Source organism: Pelophylax lessonae, assembly GCF_965119305.1.
Source record: "Pelophylax lessonae genome assembly, chromosome: 5".
In the NCBI taxonomy this organism is placed as follows: Eukaryota; Metazoa; Chordata; class Amphibia; order Anura; family Ranidae; genus Pelophylax; species Pelophylax lessonae.
The window spans coordinates 275,858,149-275,880,480 of NC_138772.1; the positions used below are offsets into that span (position 1 = coordinate 275,858,149).

General features: G+C 42.5%; 1 protein-coding gene across 1 annotated transcript in view; it reads right to left on the bottom strand.

Moving 5' to 3' along the window:
• Nucleotides 1-943: 943 nt before the first annotated feature.
• Nucleotides 944-22,332, bottom strand: part of NFX1 (nuclear transcription factor, X-box binding 1) — a 176,914-nt gene continuing 155,525 nt past the window's right edge. The window contains exons 19-24 of the mRNA XM_082259382.1: nt 10,627-10,668; nt 8,998-9,093; nt 5,890-5,956; nt 5,636-5,781; nt 3,268-3,372; nt 944-1,209 (exon numbers count right to left, since the gene is read on the bottom strand). Of these exons, the coding sequence (XP_082115508.1) occupies nt 1,134-1,209; nt 3,268-3,372; nt 5,636-5,781; nt 5,890-5,956; nt 8,998-9,093; nt 10,627-10,668 (532 nt within the window). The 3' untranslated portion in view covers nt 944-1,133. The remainder of the gene's footprint in view (nt 1,210-3,267; nt 3,373-5,635; nt 5,782-5,889; nt 5,957-8,997; nt 9,094-10,626; nt 10,669-22,332) is intronic.

Sequence of the window (22,332 nt, forward strand, 5' to 3'; positions counted from 1 at the left end):
AAGAATTATCATCTAAAGCAAAGCAACAGATTGGCTTTAACATAGCCCTCCCAGGCATCATATACTTACACTTCTTTCACTATCCACCGCTCTGTTCAGCTCCAGGAGAGAGAAAATACCCAGTACTTTGTGATATTGGAGCCTATGACTCACTCCACATGGCAGTGCTGGGCTAATCACATGGGAGAGCCCACAACCCTGTGCAAGCTATGATTCCAGCAACTCATAGCTTATCCAGGCATTCCTGGTGGCTAAAAGGAGCTACTTGGAAGTGAAAAAAAGGGTAAATATATTCTGCTAGGGAAGGCTTCATTTCAGTGAGCCTGTTGCTTTTCCCTGCATGGGAAAACCACAGGTTCACTTAAACACAAGAACTCTTTATTAAATAACGACATAGGAAATGAATGATACTTATGCAGCATAAAATCACTGCTGCATAGAATTAAAGCATTTATGTTACCTAAATAATTAGCAACAACTTTTACTGTGAGACTAAAATCCAACACCAGGTTTTCCCACTCCGATTCCAAGTACCATATCATGTGGTTTACACTTCCATACAGATGCATAGGTGTGTTAACATGGATCATTATCAAGGATGAAGGTTTGAAAATACTGTCCTACAAAGGTACTTTATCTCTCCTGGGGGCTTAGATACAGTAATGTTTCAGTTCTACATACAGAAGCATGTACATTGTCTCATGAGGTAAAATGGTGGATTTTGCAGCAATTAAAAGGGACTGTAGGTAGTTGAAATTGGTTCAACACATCAAGCATGACACGAAAGAATTAAATTATTTCTTCATATTGTTTTGAACAAATGCAATCTAGTCTCTGTTTAGAGCCCACCATCAGCCTAAACATCGGTCTAAATTTCAGGCACAAAGTATGTACATATTGCATTGTTGAAATTGCTAATTAAATTATGGAAAGGATAACCTGGAATGGTTCAGTGTAAGTTTATTTCAGACTGCAAGTTGTGCTGCTTTGTGCCAATTTCCTAGCAGTGTCTTACGCATGTATAACAAAACAGTGGCTCCCAAAAGCTCAACGTGAAGACCTCACAGCTTCCACAGCCACAAGCGCAGGTTCACAAACCCCTTTCCATATTATGATGCACAGCATGGGAATGACTAATCTTGCACATCAAAATAGTCTATTACGGGTTCTTCTCTTGGTGCTTTGTGTGTGCCACCGCTTCCTCCATTTCTGAAATAAATCAGACACACAATTCAGACAACAGAAATTTCCTAAACCCCCACACTTTGCATTTTTATTCCTTTTGTAAAATACACACTGGCTATACATTATCACAAGGTAGGAAAATACATAGTGCAAAGTACATGCAGCATGACAACAGGAAGACAAGCCTGCAATACCTAGATAAATGGGGGGGAATCGTAAACTGGGACAGGAGATTAAGTGCAATGGAAGATACATGGAAATATGTGCACCTATTAATAGTTACAAGTAACTAACTATACCCCACTTTCAACTACAGCTTTCCTTTTTTAGGTACTGTAAGAACTAAAATGTGCAGTATACAATGATTATTATGTTGGATTCTTGGGCACCATACAGACTTTTTTTCTTTTTGTGCTAGCAAATATTCATTATAAAGTACTGTCATTTAGGAGTTCCAGGAGTGTTTGGTAAAAAGTGGAGTTTGGTTGAGGGTTATTTCCACAGTCTTTTCAGTTTCCGACGTCCACAGATACATCATCAAGTGTTACACTTTAATTCCTTTTTGGCCCTGTACCTTAAAGTGTCATTAACCCCACATCATTAAAAACTGCCAGTACATGCTGTGTTATACTCAGGATCAACCAGGTTTTTTTTGCAATCTACAGAAAACAAATCCTATGGGGACTACTGTTCACTGTCCCTCCCTTGTCTGTGCCCTTGCTGCAAACTAAGATTGTGTAGAGATCTACCAAGCATGCTCCAGTTTCAGTTCCCTTCAAAGCTATTCATTTCTTCCTCTCTCCACACTGAGTAGCCCACACCATGTTTTTTTTGTACAAAAATAATAAAGATCCAGATTTAAATACATATTTTATGACGATTTAAAAAACATATTACTTAATTTTAATTTTGTATTATTGCTCTGTACTTCTAAGGCAGTTTTTTTTTTTATGAACATGTGACCGCCAGCAGAGGACTAGATGCTCCTATTACAGAAGTTTCCCTGCAGACAGGCTAGGTAAGAGCTGGGTCACATGACAGTTTATCAATTATGAAAAAATGTACTTCAATATTTTATTAAAATACAGTGCCATCACCTATATATATATATATATATAAAATGAAGAGATGATGTAAATTAAACAGTGCGTGGTTAGAATCACTTTAAGATACATTTTCGTTTAGTGGAAATGCTGGCATACCCATTGTCACACTCCTAATTCATACTTGAACTGCAGTGATAAAGGGGTGAACCTGACCAAGTCAGTTAAAGCGCACTAGACCGTATAATCAAACTCTGCTACCTATTGGACTGCACAGTCATGTATAGACACAGTGTCCACCTGCTATAAAGTAAAAATTAAACTATAAAAAGGAGGCTATTAGTACAAAGTCTGACTGACTGAATTTCTGTGACTTCAAGTGGGCTTTAAAGCTTCCTGCAACACCTGCATACTTATAGCAAAATTAATAGGCAGGATAGGGATGTTGATTCACGGTTAAATGAGAAGTTAAAAAAAAAGTAATCAATACATATCTTTTTGCAGGTAAAACAATGTGCATTTATAATTTTTTTTTTATTATTATTATGAGCCTGCAGAGCATTGCACCTACGATCAGCAAATCATGAATGCAATGCAGGGTTCCATCAGATTGTCAGTGTAAGTTGTCTGCTTTTACCTTTTATGGGCAGGCAGTTACACAATGACAGGAAGAATTAAACTACCTAGAGCGCTCACCAGTGCTCTGGTAGTTCACTGAGAATTACAAGCCGTCGCCCACAAAGGCTGATGGTAGTTGTAGAACTCTGTGAATGAATGACACTGAAGGTCCCTGACCAGCTGTCACAAGGGGGGGGGGGGATTGGGGCTGAGAGCTGCAGGAGTGGGAGCATGTTACCTGTTCCACCCTAAAAACTGGTGGAACCTGTAGCATGTTCCTGAAGGTGAACTAATTCTTTAAGTAGTAGAGCATCCTAGAAAGCTGCAAGGTTACATTTATTTAACTGTCACCTGCTTACAAAAAAGAAAAAACTAAAAACAGACCCCAAACCAGTACAGGTTCCCTCGGTAGATTTCTTACCTGTCAGGCAGATGTCTGTAGTGAGCAATAGGTGGAGGAGGTTTGGCTTGGAGCTCTCTTTCTAGTACAGTCATAAGGGAGATGTTTGGGCATGCTGATTTCCCTCTAGAAAAAAAAAAAAAAAAGGAGGAAGGATTGTTGGAAATACACAGTCAATAAAAAAAAAAAAAACACAAGACAACACATTGTTTCACCTAAAAGGTGGCTGCACCTGCCTTTAGCAGCTTTCATTGCTCTCATCGCACACACTTATCACATTTTCTGGCCAATGGTAATGCATGGGATGCAAAACGAGGCAGGCAAGCTTCAAAGAGGCAGGAAGCACCACCAAAACTGTGACCCATCAAAAAGAACTGGAATGTAGGTGGCACAGGGGAAGGGAAAGCTACTGTAGGTATGTGCAGACAGTTCTAATTATCTGCAGCTTATAGCCATTAGCAGATTTTCTTTTTACTTTTAACAACAAGCTTAGGTTTATTCTGCTTATATTTTGCTTTCCCTAGTTCCTTCTTGCCCTCACAATCAACATGAAATGGCTAGATAATGCTGGATGTCCTCCAGCCTGGAAACAAGGTGGGCTTTATATAACCTGCTGCAGCTTCTAATGCACACTGTAAGAAGCTCTAAATTCTTCCCTTCCAAAAAAATACTTTAGTTATATTTCTACTCTACATAAACTAATTTTTCAAGAAAGGTCTGGCCAAATTGGGGCCACCTTTCCAATTCACCTGTATAATCTTACATATTGTATATACCAACCCGACACAAAATGGCAAACGTGTTCCATTGAGAACTAAATGACTGTCTGCCATTGTGGAAGTCGTTACTTGTAGGGAAATTCATTCAAAACTCTGAATGAATGACCAGGTTGTTCAGGCAAACTGACAGCTGCTGGGGGAAGAAGAAATCCCGCTGCTGTCAGAGATGGGGGTGGATTGGGGGTAGTCTGCTTGCAACCATGTTACACATTAAATATGGGAGTAAAATGTAACATGGTCTAAAAGATGGAGCTACACATGCGCACTGCACCGGAGAACAGCTAAATGGAACCCTCACTCGAGTATAAGCTGACTTTTTCCAGCACATTTTTTATGCTGAAAAAGCCCCCCCTCGGCTTACACTTGAGTGAGGGTTCCACTTACCTGTTCTCGGGTGCAGTGTACATGCGCAGCCACCGCTCAGGAAAGCCCGTACACATTTGGCTATTCCCGGGCAGACGGCGCATGAGCGGTGACGTGTTGGCGCCAGGCAGCGCCATTTTTAGGATGTAAGGCCCCTCACCGAAAGGTAAGTCAGACTACTCCTCAGCCCCTGCATCTCCTCAGGAGATTCAGTGCTGTGGGCATGGTACAGGAGATTCTCCTGTACCATGCCCACAGCCCCTGCACCATGCCGACAGCCCCTGTTTTTGGTCTCTTGGTAATCCAGTTGGGTCCAGTAGCGGCTGCATTTCCCACCCTAGGCTTATACTCCAGTCAATACGTTTCCCAGTTTTTGTGGTAAAATTAGGTGCCTCGGCTTATATTCGGGTCGGCTTATACCCGAGTATATACGGTAATTTAAGTATCCCATTTTGTTACCATGTTCTCTTAATTAATGATACCTTTGTTCCCTAATTTCTTCTGTTACCAGCAGTATTCGTGTTCCTTACAACTTAGACATCCAACATATCTTATGTTGCCAACTGTGGAATCAAAACACTCATCTAACACCCCATTTTTTTTTTCTTTTTTTTGGCAGTTTAGTTCCCTCGGTTCATGTCTTTAGAGTTCATGTAAAATTAAACTACTAGTATAAAAGTGCCTTGCTTGCATTTGTACTATAAATCTGCTAAGACCAGGCTGTTACTTCTGCTGGCCACAAGCATTTGTCCGATCCATGGCAGGCAATGTTTGTATGTCTGTAGTTCCTCCTTTTGGGAATGAAGATATTTTATGCCTACATTTTTTTGAGAGAGAGAGTTGATGAGCTGTACTTGAACTTTTCCAAATTTGTTTGTACTACAGGCAACTGCTGGCTATGTATGCTCATTGCATTCCAATCTCTCCACAGACACAAGCATGCACATTTACCTAATGGGAGTATGCATTCTTCTACCATTATGTAGTATTAGAAACATTCATATTGCATCTGTGGGCCCTTAACAATTATGGTCACAGTAATGGTAACAGAGCTGACCATAGCAACTTCCAGCTGGTGATCACTGTCATTCGACAACAAAGTGTTGAAAAACATTGGTTGTTCATAAAAATCAACCTCTGCTTATTATCGCCATAGCATGCAATATCAAAGAAAAAAGTTAAAGCAATCTGTCCAAAATCACTACAGTTATAAACGGGATTACATTTATTAATATATTTAAACTTACTTTACAGCAGTGATGACAACATTACGCTTGGGTTCGCTGTCATAGCTCACACTCTCGACTCCATAAACCTCTGCTAAGTCATGGATAATTTTACGATGGTCTCTGTTCATTGGGGGGAAACAATGACTTTTTTTGGTTTGTTTTCCCTGAAAAACAATAGAAATAATAGCCAAAGGGCATACGTGAGTTCAGTTTGAAAACCAACCCATTTCAGAACGATACAGTGAACACTATGCAAGGGCAATCAAACAAACCTTGTTAACAGCATCCACAAGTGCTTTTATTTCCCTCTCGATGTCAGAAACAAACTTCAGATCTTTTCTGTAGATTAGAGCATCAAAAAGTTAGAAAACGGGCAACAAAAAGCTGCAGATTTGTGTATATATAAATCAATTATGACTTATGCACAGGCCACAAATATTAGAATAATGCTAGGATGAAATAGACCATCTCAAAACAAAAAGCAAATAAATGTTTAATTATAATGGATTCTTCCCAAGCCAGCACACATGGGCAACCATATCATGATTTGCCAAGACCTGGCAGGCGTGGTAACATTAAAGCTAGGGTTACACAGATATTACCCTTATGGTTTTGGTAGATTTACCGTCTATTAGCAATCACCTCATTTGAAGTGCATTAAAACTGGCTTCTTACAAACCTGCTGAAATTGAAGCAATGGGTGCCCCTATTGGGTACCCTTCCGTCTGACATCCTTCAATCTGAAAATCAAAGGAGCTGGGCAGAAAATTGTTGGTCAAACAGCTTCTGCATCCAGTCAGATGCAACTACTGGTACCAGCTGTCAGAATACAATAGCCAGCAGGGGAGATTGCTTTAGTTCAGCCCATTGAGATGAATGAGAGAAATCTTACAGTGTTTGGCCAGTTTAAGATTAATATGTTACTAACGAGATGGCTACTGACAAGTAGATAAATTCCTTAGTGGCAAAGAAACGTAATTGCTTTTGTAATCATAGGCTAAATTCAATGGGAACCTCATACTTCAGGGTGCTATGCATTGTCATTTATTTAAACCAGCATGTTTTTTTTAATTATGTGCTTTTTTTTTTTTTTTTTTTTTTTTTTTTAAATATGACCCCAAAAATGTACAATAAAAAAAAAAAGTTTAACTTGAGGTTGCTTTTGACACCATCTGCAGAATTAAGCTCATCCATTTGATATACAGATGAATGAAACATATTTACAAAAGGTAACAATATTACTTTAACACTATCTGAACAGTGTTAAAAAAAAAAAAACCCTGAGTCAGACATTTATTTTTTATTACAACAGCAGCAGCTGCTGGCTTTGATTAAGGCCTCTTGCGCATGATACTCCTGTTTGAGCATCTCGCAGGTTGAAAAAGCTCAGTACAGCTTTTTTTTTTTCTGAGCTAAAATACAGCCCGTTAATTGTAATGCGTAAACAAGCGCTGTGCATTCTTTAGTAAGAACAAAATAGAGAAATCTGTATTTTTGGTCAGTAAGTTAAAGTGGAGTTCCACCCTATTTTTATACTTACCTCCATCTTCTCGCTCCGGGTCACCTGAAAAAGAAATGGATAATCGCATATTTTTTTTTTTTTTTTACTTACCTCGTAGCGAAGAAAATATACTTACCTTACTTCCTTCTTCCTCCTTCCTCGGCCCGTCGTCACTTCCTGGCTCTGCAATGATTCCTGGGAGCTGGACGTCATAGCTCCCAGGAATCATTGCGCCTGCACCGGCCCCGACGTCAGTTCCGGGTCGCGCGCGTCATCCCCTTCTAAACAGCTTCTGGGCATGCCCAGAAGCTGTGGAGGGGTGACGCGCGCGACCCGGAAGTGACGTCGGGGCCGGCGCAGAGCATCGTGGGACCACAGAAGGCGGAAGAAGACGCCGAAGAGGACGCGCTGGCTTCAAGCTGCCCACATCTGAGATGGCAGCGCTGGACAAGACGTTTTCAAGGTAAGTATTTAGTCTTGCAGGTAAGTGCAACCCGGGACAGATCAGAGGCTAGCCATTGTGGAATGCACTAGCCCTGACTGTCCCGGGGGTATTAAAAAAAAAAAAAACAAATCCAGGGTGGAACTCCGCTTTAAGCCTCGCAAATATGCATGAGTACGCGCAAATACATACAAAAAAAAAAAACGTCTGGAAATGGTAGATGCTCAAGTACTATTGTGTGCAAGAGGCCTAAAGGAGTTGTAAACTCAGGTGATTTTTTTTATCTTAATCACCCAAACCCCAACCATGAAGTGGTTACAGCTAGAGAGGCACTGAAATTTTGGCGGCCAAAACACGTCAAGCAAAAACGGGGTTTTTGGCATTTTGTCAAGAGAGAAAGTGCTGCCAATATTGGCTCCAAAACTCATGCGATTTTGCCATGATTTTACTGTGCTTTATGATGTGTTTTTCATAGGTCACGACTTAAAAAGGACATCAAAAATATAACACGGGTGCGTTTTCAATGCATTTCAGTGGCTGAGGTGCATTTTTGGTGCAGTTTGTTTAATGGACCAAAAAATGCAGCAAGCAAGCAAGATTTCTTTAACACCACAACGGAATCTCAACAAACCAGTGTGAAGACATCTATAGAATTTAAGGGGGTGCATTTTTCTTGAGCTTAAGGTGCCGATAATGGCTGACAGTATATTTTTATTTATTTAAATTCATTATATTAATTAATGGAATAGTTAATAGAATACAATTCTATATAAAATATTAATATTTAAAAAAAAAAAAAATATTTTCGGTTAAGTGTATCCTGCTTTTTTGATTTCAGTACCAAAATTGTGCACCTCTAGATACAGCATTACTTCATAAAGAAGAGTATTTAAAACCTTTTCACCATTTATTGATGTGGTAGACTTGGAATATGACCTGTCTGTGGTTGCTAGCAAAGCGAACCATTGTGGAGCTGGATGCAGACACAACACACCAAGTCATAAACTCCAAATGATCATAAAGCAGGGTGGGCTAAACATTGCATTATTCTAGGCGTGTGGTGAAACAAATTTAATAACAGATCATACAAAAGAGCTGAACACATCTGCTATAAGATATTACAAAAACCTTACATTTTCAGGCATTTTTTTGGGCATTTTTCAGGCGTTTTTGCAGGTGTTTTGAGGCAGGCATTGACATAGAAAAAAATCATTATAATCTGCAAAAAAGAAGCTTGTGTACTTTGAGCTTCAGGCGACAAAACGCTCATATGTGAACAGGGGTCATTGACATGAATGGGTTTTGCGACTTCAGAGATGAGCGTTTTACAAGCTGAAAAACGCTCAGGTGTAAACAGGGCCTTAAAGTTTAGTTCATATTTGTGGATGCAATGTCAATGCCTACGAGGAGGAAAACACTGGGCAGATATTTACAGACCTGGCGTCATCTTTCAAGCTGTCACTGTACTTTGTCCCAGAACGAGTATTAAAGGGATCTGAATTTTCTGTTATATTCAGCGCTTCTGCCAGACGTCTGAAAAGTTACAAAGTAAATAAAAAAATATCTTTCAGTAAACACCTTTAGAATTGTTTTATGCTGCTCACAGATCAATAGTAATATAGTAGTAGTAGTAGTAATAAGCAATTATATGCCAGTTTCATAAACGATATTTGTACAATTGTACACTTCAGTATTTTTAAAAGTACACTTCTTTAAGTCCTCATGCACACCGGTCGTTGTTGCAGCTGCTTCTAAGGGTGCCATCATTTTTTTTTCAAGTGTTTTAATATGTTGAGTTGGTAAGGGTATTACCTCTCTTTTCTTTACACGTGGGTGCCAAGAGGGATTTGGTGTTTGCACGTCCTCTTCTTCACCTTCATTCACCATCAAGAAGATTTCAGCCTTTTTTTCATTTTGGACTGCTCATATTTCTATAGCACGTTTTTGTTCACATTGTGCACCATTTATAATATCTGTGTATATTTATCTATTAGGTAATTTGTTCATTGTCTTTTCCCTTTTGGTTCAACACACATTGTTCACATCTAGCGCACCCATTTTTTGCACATCGTATATTTCAGTACGCACATGTGATTGAGGCTTTAAGTTCCAGAAGTATGCTGGCACTAAGTGAACTTCTGTCAACTATAAAGTGACAGAAAGTCAGGTCAGTGTTTTATCTGCGCATGTGCCTACAACTACCTTTCAAACCGTTACACACTCTACTACAATAAAAGTCTGGTAAAAGGATTGTTGAAAAAAAAAAAAAAAAGTCCAGATCGCCATAACGGCATCACTGGCCTTCAAGCCTGCCCCCTTCCAATATATTGTACATCACGTCTTAGCATGGATTCTTAAGCGAACAGATGTGAAACGCGCCAATTTAAGCCAATCTAAAGACATCATATATTGACAGTTGTGTTTAAATGATGTGATTTATACCTGTTTTCAGTGTTGATGTGTAGATTTAAAAGCTTAGGTTTCAGAAATCTTTAAGAGAAGCTTCTTATGCAAAGCATGTGTTCACAAAGATGAACTGACAAGCAGCATTCGACAGCAAGCAGGGTTAAAACCTTAAGTAACATGTACCGCAGAAATCTGGCAATGGCAGCTTCTAACAGGGTTGCAATAACTGAGTCAAAACGAACTAACCAGCCATGGGATGTGAAGTATACCATGGCTTTTCTAAATAAGGCATTTACATGTCATATAAGTCAGCATTTTTAATGACTGGACTTTTACCAGTCAAATTTTGTAAATGAATTAGGGACCAGCTATTGTACACAAGGGAACAGTCCTGAACTGGACTGAAAGGGGGGTCCCAATCAGAAGTGAATTTTCATTTCATTACCTTTACATCAAAAGATTATCAGTTTGTGTTTTCATTTACTATAGCAGAGCCATTAACTAGTAAAACAGTCAAGTTCTATAAATACACACTCTTTAGAAAGGCTGTAATCAGACAGGCTGTCAATTAAATGCGTCAGCGTAAGTACAGCTTTTCTTACAAAATCGACAAAAAATACACTAATCACTTCAAAGAAATGCAAATGCGTACGTGCTTACCTGTTTCTTTCCAAAGCCAAGCACTCTTCATCACATTGCAACCTGTAATCAGTGCAAAACAAAAGCCAGTCAGTGGGAAGCAAGCTGCAGAAGGGTACTCATTTACAAGGCCAAATAGCCAACATTTTTTCCAATGCTCATGGTACTTAAATCGCCTACTCGTTCTGACCTTTCACAATTAGCCTAAAAACTGTGGCTGTTGAATATATATATATATTTTTTATTTTTTTTGCAGATTGCTGTGATAATCAAAATAAAATTGGTACTTTTAGCTTTGAAAAATAAAATTAAAAAGGCAACCACCCACTCACATTGTTTTTGCAAAGAACACAGGCATATATGACATGGGAATTTGTGTAATGAGAACATCAGTGGCACTTAAAAAGATAATCATTGTAAAACTTTAGGACATGAAAGAGTTGCAGAAAACATGGTCATTAAAATCAGAAGACATGTTATAAGGGTTTTTTCAGGACATACAGATCTGTTTTATACAACAGTTTAAAAGGCATTACATTAAATCCTACTAATATATGTCATATTACACAAGAGAAGGTTGATTCTCCTCTAAAAAATGGATTTTTGTAAAATCTTACCGTAAAATCCTTTTCTCTTAGCTCATTGACAGACGTAGTCCTCGGTGATACAGCACCTTCGGGTTATGTTGCCTCCACAGGAGTAGGACTAGACAGGAAATAAAATGCTCTGGCCACACCCTAGGGGCAGTCCCCAAGGGTATATCCTCTCTCTCTCTGCCACAGCAAATCAGTTATGTCACAAAAAGCAGTGTTTAGAGAATTTAACCCAACCCAACTCAAAAACAGAGGGGCGGGTACTACGTCTGTCAATGAGCTAAGAGAAAAGGATTTTACGGTAAGATTTTACAAAAATCCATTTTTCTCTATCGCTCATTGACAGACGTAGTCCTCGGTGATACAGCACCTTCGGGAAGTCCCAGAGCAGTATCACAAATGAGGGGTGGAAAAATGGAAATCAAATCCAAATCTAGAAGGCCCAACCGGTGCCAACTAGAAGTTTACAATGCTCATCCTTAATGATGAGACTCAACAAAAAAAATTTTTCAACAGAAAAAAACCCTCGAGGTAGACCACCGGTCTCCTCAAATTGCGGCCTGCAGCACTTTGCGGCCAAAAGAGGCATCCGCCGATGCCATCACATCAATTTTATAAAATTTTGTAAAGGTATGTACCGACGACCAGGTGGCCGCCTTACATACCTGGACCACTGACGCCTGATGGCGAAAGGCCCAGGAAGTACTGAGCGCTCGAGTGGAGTGCGCCCTAACAGGGAACGGAGGACTCTGACCCTTAATAGAATAAGCCTGTACCACCGTCTGTCTAATCCATTTGGCAATAGTCGCGGCAGATGCAGGCAACCCCTTTCTGGGGCCATCCGTGATCACAAAAAGTGAATCCGTCTTACGGAATGATTCCGTAGCTTTCAGGTATACCCTGATTGCCCGAACCACATCCAAGGAATGCAACGCATGTTCCCGATGATGATTGGGCTGAGGACACAAGGAAGGTAGTACAATATCTTCATTCAGATGAAAATCTGAAACCACCTTAGGAAGAAAGGATGGCTTAGGATGAAGTACTACCTTATCCCTATGAATCACTAGGTATGGGGACTGGCATGATAATGCAGCCAGTTCTGACACCCTGCGAGCAGAAGTGATAGCCACCAAGAAGGCCACCTTCTGGGATAAAGTAAGCAAGGGAATCTCCCTGATGTTTTCAAAGGGAGGTTTCTGTAGAACTGACAAAACTAAATTAAGATCCCAGGGCGGTAAGGGCGCGCGGACTGGTGGAGCCAGGTGCCGCACCCCCTGGATGAAATTCCGCACCAAGGACTTGGTAGCTAAAGGTTTCTGAAAGAAGATTGCTAATGCTGAAACTTGACCCTTGATAGTGCTCAAGGCTAGTTTCTGCTCAACCCCTTTTTGCAGAAAGGCCAATATTCGAGTCACCGAATAGGTACGTGGAGGAAATCCTAAAGATTCGCACCACGCAATATAAGTCTTCCATGTGTGATAATAGACCTTGCTGGAAGTCGCTTTCCTTGCTTTAATAAGGGTAGGAATGACTGAAGCTGACAACCCTCTGTCCTTCAGTACTTGGGTCTCAATGGCCAGGCCATTAAAACCAGCGACTGTAAAGCACGATGGTAGATTGGTCCTTGAGACCACAGACACTCCCTGAGACGAAGTTCCCACGGGACGTCTGCGACTAGCATGTCCAAGTCGGCCAGGCCGGCTTGACGAGGCCAGCCTAGAATTTCTAGGACCACTGGCGCTGACTGGATCTGAACCAGGCGTCCCTAGAGCTATCTGGCCCCGACCATCCGAGAAAGTCTGGTCGTTTTCTGTTCCCACACATTTATCAGATACCTGATTCCTATCAGGAACGGTGATCTTTTCTGGTTGAACCTCAGGGACCGAAGTCACCCGGCTAGAGGCTTCTTGGTCTGTCTGGTCAACCAGATCCGATTCCTGTGGGGAATAGAGACTAATCTTAGGAAAAGGTAAAGGAAAAGATCTATTCAGGGAACGGTGACTACCGCTCCCTGTAGTACTTAAATGTTGGAAGGGAAGAATCGCACCGGTAGTAGTAGTCGATGCTCGATCTAATGTCCTGAATACCGGTGAAAACGTCCCCCCACCCTCAACCCGGGTGGGGGCGCACCTTCAGGCTGTGTAATCCTTTGCTTCGGGTTTGGCTGAGTCGGTCCTCTGTTTGTCCGACCAGCCTTTCTTGAACCCTCCTGGAGGAGTCTTGCCTTTCCCGCTTGTTCCAGCCGGGCGTACGAACCCTTTATGGGCGGTAAAGAAAGGTCCTCGCTTGTTGCGAGGTCCCTTAGCTTTAGCAGCCAGTGGCAAGAAAGTGCTCTTGCCCCCAGTGGCGTCCTTAATAATTTCATCTAGGGTGAAACCCAAATAGGCGATTCCCCTGAAAGGGGAGATTCGTCAAGGTCTTTTTGGAACCTAGGTCAGCTGACCAGCATTTTAACCACAGCACACGTCTGAGGATTACCGCTGACATAGATGCATGCCCTAATAGGGGGGTAGCATCCAAGGCTGCGTCACAGACAAACTGTAGCCCTTGTATAATCTGTTCCATCAAATCAGATGTTCCCTGGGGGATATCTTTTCCCCTTAGGTCTTGGCGTACCAATCTCGCCCATTCCGTTAGTGTCTGGGAAACTAGACCAATAACAATTACTGGTCTAAATGCTGACCCTATCAGGGAGAAGATAGTGCGGGACTCCGCTTCCATCTTTCGATCCACCGGATCCTTAAAGGACGAAGTGTCCTCCACTGGGATAACCGTGGCTTTATTCAGCCTGGAAATAGGTGGATCCACCACTGGTGGTACCGTCCATTTCTTAATGATGGATTCCTCAAACGGATAGCGTCTAGCAATACGCTTGGAAATAGTAAAAGGTACGCTTAGAATGCTCCCATTCTCCTTTAATTTTATTACCAAAACACTTGGGTACAGGAAAAACCTTCACCGTTTTAATGGGCTTGTTAGTACCAAAGGGAATCTCTGTTTCAGTTGCCTCTGCCGGTGAAACCTCAAGTCTTAAGGTTTCCCGCACCGCCACAACTAGTGCGTCCACCAATGCTTCTTCCTGAATTATAGCGGGAGAAAGAACGTCCTCCTCACTGTCTGAGGGAGCTTTACCTGAGATAACAGCCCTTGCAGAGGGACCTGCAGCTGCAGTGACCATCTCTGAATCTGAGTCAGAGGTGTCAAATAATATAGGGGTAGGCGGGGGTCGCTTTCTTGACCCCCGTCCCTGACAGGCTGCCTCCACCCGAGCCACCAAAGACTCCAAAACTGCTGTAAATGCATCCATACTCTGTGCACCGGCGGGTCCCGTGGCCCCCTCGAGGGAAACAGGTGGGGGTATTTGTGTGGCAGGGTCCATGATTATTCCACTAATTTCCCGGAAAATACAATTCAAATTTAAATAAAAAACTTTTTTTTTTTTTTTCAGACCCCCAGCGCCACAAAAGCCCCTCAGTGTTACCTGCTAGGGATCCCTATCGATCGAGAGAGAGAGAGAGAGAGAGATAGACCCCCAGGCTCACCACTTGATGCTCAGAGTTCACTGCAACAGGTTACAGCGCTGTGTTCACAAACAGGAAGTCTTTTGGCTGGCTGCCCAGGAAGAAAGGAGGCGGCTCCGCCCCTCTGCACGCCTTCCGGCGCCTCCCCTAGCTCCACGAGGTGTTTGGATCACCTCAAACATGGCCGCCCCCATGCTGGAGACACGAGGCTACGCCAAAATGGCGGCCTCGTGCGATCTAGCAAACAATGGCGGCAGTTAGTACCGAATAGCCGCGTGACTGCAGAGCATCACAACACCTTCTCTACATGGGGATTTAGCCTGGTCGGCGGTACCGGCCCTGGCGGACCGCATGGCCGTTCGGAAGGCCTGCTATCGCTGGAGACTTGACTAGGAAAGCAGTCTACATGTCCGTGGCTACTGACTGGTAGGATACTTATATTATCACAGTAAGATACCCCTACTGCCACTAATTACAATCTTTTTTAACATGTTTACAATTAGATTGTCAGCTCCCAAACCAAGCCTCCTGGCTTTTTGCACATAAAATCACACTCAAAGTAGGGGGATCTGTGCCATGTTATAGGATAGAGGGGAACTCATCCTTACCATACAGAGAGGGGCCCGCGTTCACCACAAGACCCGTCAGGGGAAAAGGGGGAACATGCTACTCACCATACCGGAACCAGGCGGGCACCAACTCCTGACAGTACCCCTCTCCACCGGGGCGGGAGGGCTGTCGACCAATACGGACGCCGTGACTCATGGTCCTTGGCGTTTCAGCGGGACGTTTAACTCGCGGGGTCAGTCCCTCCAGTGGGACTATGTCGTGGCCGACCCAGCGCGGAGCTATGGCCTGCACGCGCTCGTAGGCTGAACTGGGGTGACCACCGGATCTCAACATCCAGCCCGTCGCCCAGTTCAGCTTTCTTGCTTGAAGATCTCACAGGAACACTGGAGAAAAAAGCTGTCTAAAAAAATCTTTTTAAGAAAAAAAAATCCTGCCAGGACCGAAGATCCCAGCAAGGTATCTAGGTCCTTACTCCTGACTAGACAGAAAAAAACTGATTTGCTGTGGCAGAGAGAGAGAGAGAGGATATAACCTCGGGGACTGCCCCTAGGGTGTGGCCAGAGCATTTTATTTCCTGTCTAGTCCTACTCCTGTGGAGGCAACATAACCCGAAGGTGCTGTATCACCGAGGACTACGTCTGTCAATGAGCGATAGAGAAAACATAATTCCACTAAACAGGATCAGGGATTGCAAGTCTAGTAAAGTAATAATACTCGCTTATATAATGGGTAAAAAGGCGCTGGTAATCTTTTGCTGGATATAAATACTATGGTATCACGTATTTTATAAAAAAAATAGTATAAAATAGTATGACAAAATATATAAAAAAATATACGTGCTTGTACAAAGTGCAAATGTGGTTAATACATATCAAGGTGCTTACTAGTGCTAAAATCACAGGTGCTGGCTTTTACTAGTGCACAAGTTATATAAATATATTGTTAATTTAGTTAGTGCAACAAGCAAAAAAGTGCTTACTGGTGCATAAATCTAATATATTTAAAGTGCAAGTGCTGACGTTGATTTTACAAAAGTTATTATAAATCAAAAAAGTGCTTGCTGGTGTATCCACAAATAAATTAAATCTCATGTAATTAAATTATAACAATATTAGTGCTCAAAAGCATGTGAAAAAAGTGTCTCTAAAATTCTGAGCGATTCGTGCAACCAAATTGTGCTTTTATAATCTTTGATTATTTCCTTTTAAAGTGCTCCAGGTGCTGGGGTTTATCACACGTGGCCTCTTACCAGCTTCCGACAGGTCACAAGAACCCCAACGCCTGTGATCCCTTTAACTGGGTGGATCAGACCTCTCCTCGGTTCCTTGAATATCCTGCTCCTACGTTACTCGTAATGGACCATATAGTCCGCACATTTAAAGATATGGAAAAATAGCCTCCAATAGTGAAATATTGTTTATTCAAATAAAAAATACACTATAGGATAACAATTTGCCTCTTACTATTTGTTGTGCCCTCCTGGCACTGGGCAATTCGGCAGTACAAATCGTACGGGTATTGGGAAGATATCTTCAGGGGATCTGCAGCACCCTCCTGTATCTCCTTTTCCCCGTTTTGTTTGCGGCGGTCGGCGTGCGTCCCAGCCACTGCTACGAATGCCTACGTTCCTGTTTCCGGGTTTAGCAATGACCACAATGCATTTCGCTCTTGTGCGTCATCAGGCCTTTTCACATGCTTTTGAGCACTAATATTGTTATAATTTAATTACATGAGATTTAATTTATTTGTGGATACACCAGCAAGCACTTTTTTGATTTATAATAACTTTTGTAAAATCAACGTCAGCACTTGCACTTTAAATATATTAGATTTATGCACCAGTAAGCACTTTTTTGCTTGTTGCACTAACTAAATAACAATATATTTATATAACTTGTGCACTAATAAAAGCCAGCACCTGTAATTTTAGCACTAGTAAGCACCTTGATATGTATTAACCACATTTGCACTTTGTACAAGCACGTATATTTTTTTTATATATTTTGTCATACTATTTTATACTATTTTTTATAAAATACGTGATACCATAGTATTTATATCCAGCAAAAGATTACCAGCGCCTTTTTACCCATTATATATACTTATTTATTGTTTTAAACAATTAAAGGGGCAGCAGGTTTTAATATCTTTTTTAAAGGGCTAGGCGCCTTCGCCAATTTTTTGTTGAATAATACTCGCTTACATATTTGTAATTAACCACTTAACCTCCGGTAGATTTACCCCATTCATGACCAAGTAATTTTTTGCGATACGGCATTCCGTTGACAACTGAGCGGCCGTGTAACACTGTACACAAATAAATGATGTCCTTTATCCTCCACAAATAGAGCATTTTTTTGGTGGTATTTGATCACCTCTGCGTTTTTGCAAATTTGAAAAAAAAAATAATATATAATATATATATATATATATATATATATATATATATATATATATATATATATATATATATATATATTTTCACTTTCTGCTATAACACACACACACACATATTATATATATATATATATATATATAAAAATAAAATTGAAGAGATCAAATTTCTTTTGATATTTTTTCAATTTAGGCCAATATGTATTTGGCTACATATTTTTGTTTGAATAATCCCAATAAATGTATATTTATTTGTTTGTGCAAACTTTATAGCGTCTACCAACTATGGGATATTTTTATTTTCCTTAATTTTTTTTTTTTTTTTTTACTAGTATTGGAGGCGATCAGCGACCTATTGCGGGAATGTGATATTGCGGCAGACATTCTGACACTTCCAACACTTTTTGGGAACCAGTGACACTAATACAGTGATCAGTACTAAAAATATGCACAGTCACTGAACTAATGACACTGTCTGGGAAGGGGTTAACATCCGGGGCGATTTAAGGGTAAAATAAACTGTGCGCCTAACCAGTGTTTTACTAAACTGTGGGAGGTGCTTTTACTAGGGAAAGACATGGATCCTAGTCTCCATTTTGCATATTTTAGCTGGGTAGTCTGGTGAAGGGCAGGCCATGGTCATAAACTCCAGGGGTAACACTCTTGTCCAGTTTTCCCAATTAAATTAAGGGAATAAAAAAAAAGATCTGTTCTACTTTATTTTGGCAGGTCGAGCCCTGATTCCTTGACACTGAAAGTCTCCCATTACACCCACCATTAGGGAATGGGTAACGGAATTAAATTACATCATGCGGATGGAAGAGGTGTTTGCTACTGCCAACAAGAAATATACTAAATTTTTGGTATGGCATGCGTCTTCCAAACTCGCCACTCTCAAAGTCGTGGCTGAGACTGACAAGCGGCGCCTGCTGCCTACATCTGGGCTCATTCGCTCTGACAATCTGTCAGCCTTACATGCTTGTTTCACTGGACAACTTGTGAGTGCACAATTTGCTTTTAAAATTTTACTCTCATCTAATAAACAATACTACACTAAACTTGGCTTGGCACCTCTCTCAACCCCTTCCCCTGCAAGTTAGATCAATAAAGCTGTAGGATTAAAAATTATTGGGACATGTGGGATGTACCACAATAATAAAACCTGAGGGGTGCGGGAGACAACAATACCCACCACCATCAATCCCAAAGAACCTACTTTGCTGCTTATAATGGACTGCGGCCAAAGGCAGTATCCTCAGCGACTCTGACATCCACCTGGTAAAACCCTGTGAATGTATGAACCCAAAGACCATGTAGTGGCCTTGCAAACCTGAGCCACTAACACCTGATGGCAATTAGCCCAAGCTGCCCTCACACTCTTGGTAGAGTACGCTCTCCCCAGAAAGACTTTGCTTTTTAAAACATAGGCTTGAATAAATAACTGGCAGATCCAGTGAGAAATAGTTGACCTGGATGCCGCCTGCCCTTTCTGGGCTCTTCTGGCAGGACAAACCTGGATTTTACAGTAAGAAAAAAATCCAGGTTTTCCCTTTCGTTCATTGCCAGACCCTATTATCTTTGACCTGTGGAACGTCCCAAAGCAGTGTCAACATGAGGGGTAGGAAGAACACACCAATAAATATACTTCCCAAAGGCTAAACGTAGCCAACCAGGAAAAACAGGAGCTCAACCAGGATCAACTTGAGCTCAACTGACAAAAAAGTACACCCTCAGAGGACTAATCCTCTCCAACAGCGGCCTACAAACCCTTGCAGCCAAAAAGAGGCATCCGCAGATGCCAACACATCGGCCTTATAAAATTTTATGAAAATGTGCACTCAAGACCAGGTGGCCGCCTTGCAAACCTGCACCACCGACACCTGATGACTGAAGTCCCAAGAGGCACCAAGTGCCCACGTAAAATGTGCCAAAACAGTGAAAGGAGGATCCTGACCCTTAGGCTGGCCATACATGTTCAACTTTTGTTGTACAATTTTCTGTCAGATCTACCACAAACCACATAATGTGAGGTCAAAGCTAAACAACACATTCACTTGTATCCAATTAGGCAGGCCTTTGTACTACATACTTGAAGGTAAATTTCAAGAAAATCTGACAGAAATCTGAAAGAAAATTGTATCATGTATGGCCAGCCTTAATGGAATAGGCCTGCACCACCGCCTGCCTATCCATCTGGAAATGGTCGCATCACACGCAGCCAGCCCCCTAACAGGTCCAGCCATAAGGACAAATAGGGAACCGGAGTTTCGGAATGACTCAGTCGTCATCAGGTACACCCTGATTGCCCGAGCCACATCTAAAGAACGTAAATCAAGCTCTTTAGGGTGCTTAGGCTTTTATGTAAATGGATACTAGAAACGACTTTAGGAAGGAGCAACTGGCAGAGCCGAAGCACCACTTTATCTCTGTGAACCACCAAGTAAGGTGAACGACAAGACAAGCTCCGAGCTCCAACACCTTATGTGCAGAAGAAAAAGCCACCAAGAAGACTACCTTTCTGGGACATGTATGCAGAAGAATCTCGTGAATATTTTCCAACAGCGGTTACTGAAGAACCGAAAGCACCAGGCGGCGATCCCACAAGGGCAATGGAGACCGCACTGGGGGAGTCAAGTGGTGAACCCCGCGAACAAGGGTGCGAATCACAGAAAACATAGCCAAAAGGAGGATGAAAGAAAACCGCCAAGACTGAACCTGGCCCTCGGTGGTACCAGAGGCCAGACGCTGCTCCACACCTCGTTGGTCAGTCACCGAAAAAGAGATTCACATCTGCAAAGTACCCTCTTCAAACGTGATGGTAAATCTACCTAGAAGTAGATTTACTAGCTTACAGCAGCATGGAAATCACAGATTCAGACAACCCCCAAGCCTTCAGAACCTGGCTTCTGACAGCCAAGCCGTTAAAAGCCAGCGACTGTAGAGCGGCTCTTGAGCCAACAGATCTCCTCTAAGAGGAAGTCTCCAAGGAGCATCGGCGACCAACCATATCAGATCTGCATACCAAGACCGGCGTAGCCAGTCTGGAGCCACTAGGATGGCCATACTCCCTTCTGCCAAGACTCCTGTGTAGGCTCGAGGCAGAAGTTCTAGAAGAGGAAAGACGTATATCAGACAAAACTGGACACAAAGAAGCCACCAGTGCATCTGTGGCGTCGGGTAGAGGATCCCGAGACCGTGCCACAAACCAAAACACCTTCCTGTTGAGACGAGAGGCCAACAGGACCACCTCAGGAGTTCCCCACCGGAGACACAACTGATGAAACACCTCCAGAGGAATGTCCAGTATATTGATCGGTAGTCTAGATTCTTCCAGAGTCCAGACCCCCAGAGCACTAACCGTGCCAAAAAAAACGCCATCCCACTCGGACAGGCTGGCATACGTGGTGACCACCATCCAGTACAGAGAAAAGAAGATTTACCCTGTCGAAGCCTCGGGGAGCGAAGCCAATAAATGAGGGACCCTCTTGTACCCCAGCTCAACAGGATCAGATTGTATAGAGCCTGTGGATTATTGCGCCACATGGCAAGAATCTCTCTTTGCAGAGGTCTCCTGTGGACAGATTTTTGAAACTCGTCCCATGGGAGTAACACCCATGCTGAGGCCGATGCCAGAACAGACCCAGATAGTCCAACTAGGTGGACAGAACCAGAGTCAATACCTGGAAATTGAATTTCCAATCAAACTCCTGCAGAGTCCCCACAGTAATCTCCAGGTTGCCCTTCAGAGCAGTCGGAGACTCTGGTCACAGAAGATCATCTAGGTACTCCAGTATCGCAATTCCCAGCTGGCATGTCAATGCCAACACCGGGGCCAAGACTTGCGAAAACCAGAGGGGTTGAGGCAAAACCTCTTGCCCACAGCAAGCGGAGGAAGCGCGGATGACCGACATATCAGAATATGAAGGCAAGTGTTCTTACTATCGATAGAGGCCAGAGGATCCCCCTAATGTATGGATGCCACTATCGTATTAATGAACTCCATTAGAAAAATCTGTACCCATACAAAGCGGTTCAGAGCTTCGAGGTCCAAGATTGGACCAACCTCGCTTTCCTTCCTGGGACATGCAAACATGAAACAAACCTTCCCAGATCTGAGACCGAAACCCCTCATACTAGCAAGTCTTGCACCGCCCCGAAGAGACCTCGCAGGCGGTCTGGTGAAAAAAACCCAGGTTGGAAGGAAAGAACCTCTCAAGAGGAGAAGATCGAAAACTTGATCTTGAAGCTGGACCAAATCAGCTTGTGGACCCACTTGTCTTGAATCAGTGAGATCCACGGGTCCAGAAACCGGGGTGGGGGGGGGGGGGGACAAAGACGTCCCCCCCACCCCGATACGGGTGAAAGTGCCCCTTCAGGCAGAAGGGGTGTTTGTCTGCAGGTCTGGAAGAACTTGCATACCAGATTAGGTGCTCATGGAACCTCCGGAGGTCGTCTTTTCAGTGAAGCTCCAAACAGACGATTCCTCACAAAGGGAAGATCACATAAGGCCACCTGGAATGTCTGGTCCGCAGAACAGCATTTTAAACATATCATGCGCCGAAAGGATCATTGCTGTCACAGACAGCCCAAAGACTAAGGGAGCAGCATCCAGAGAGGCATCACAGACTAACTGCAACCCCTGGACC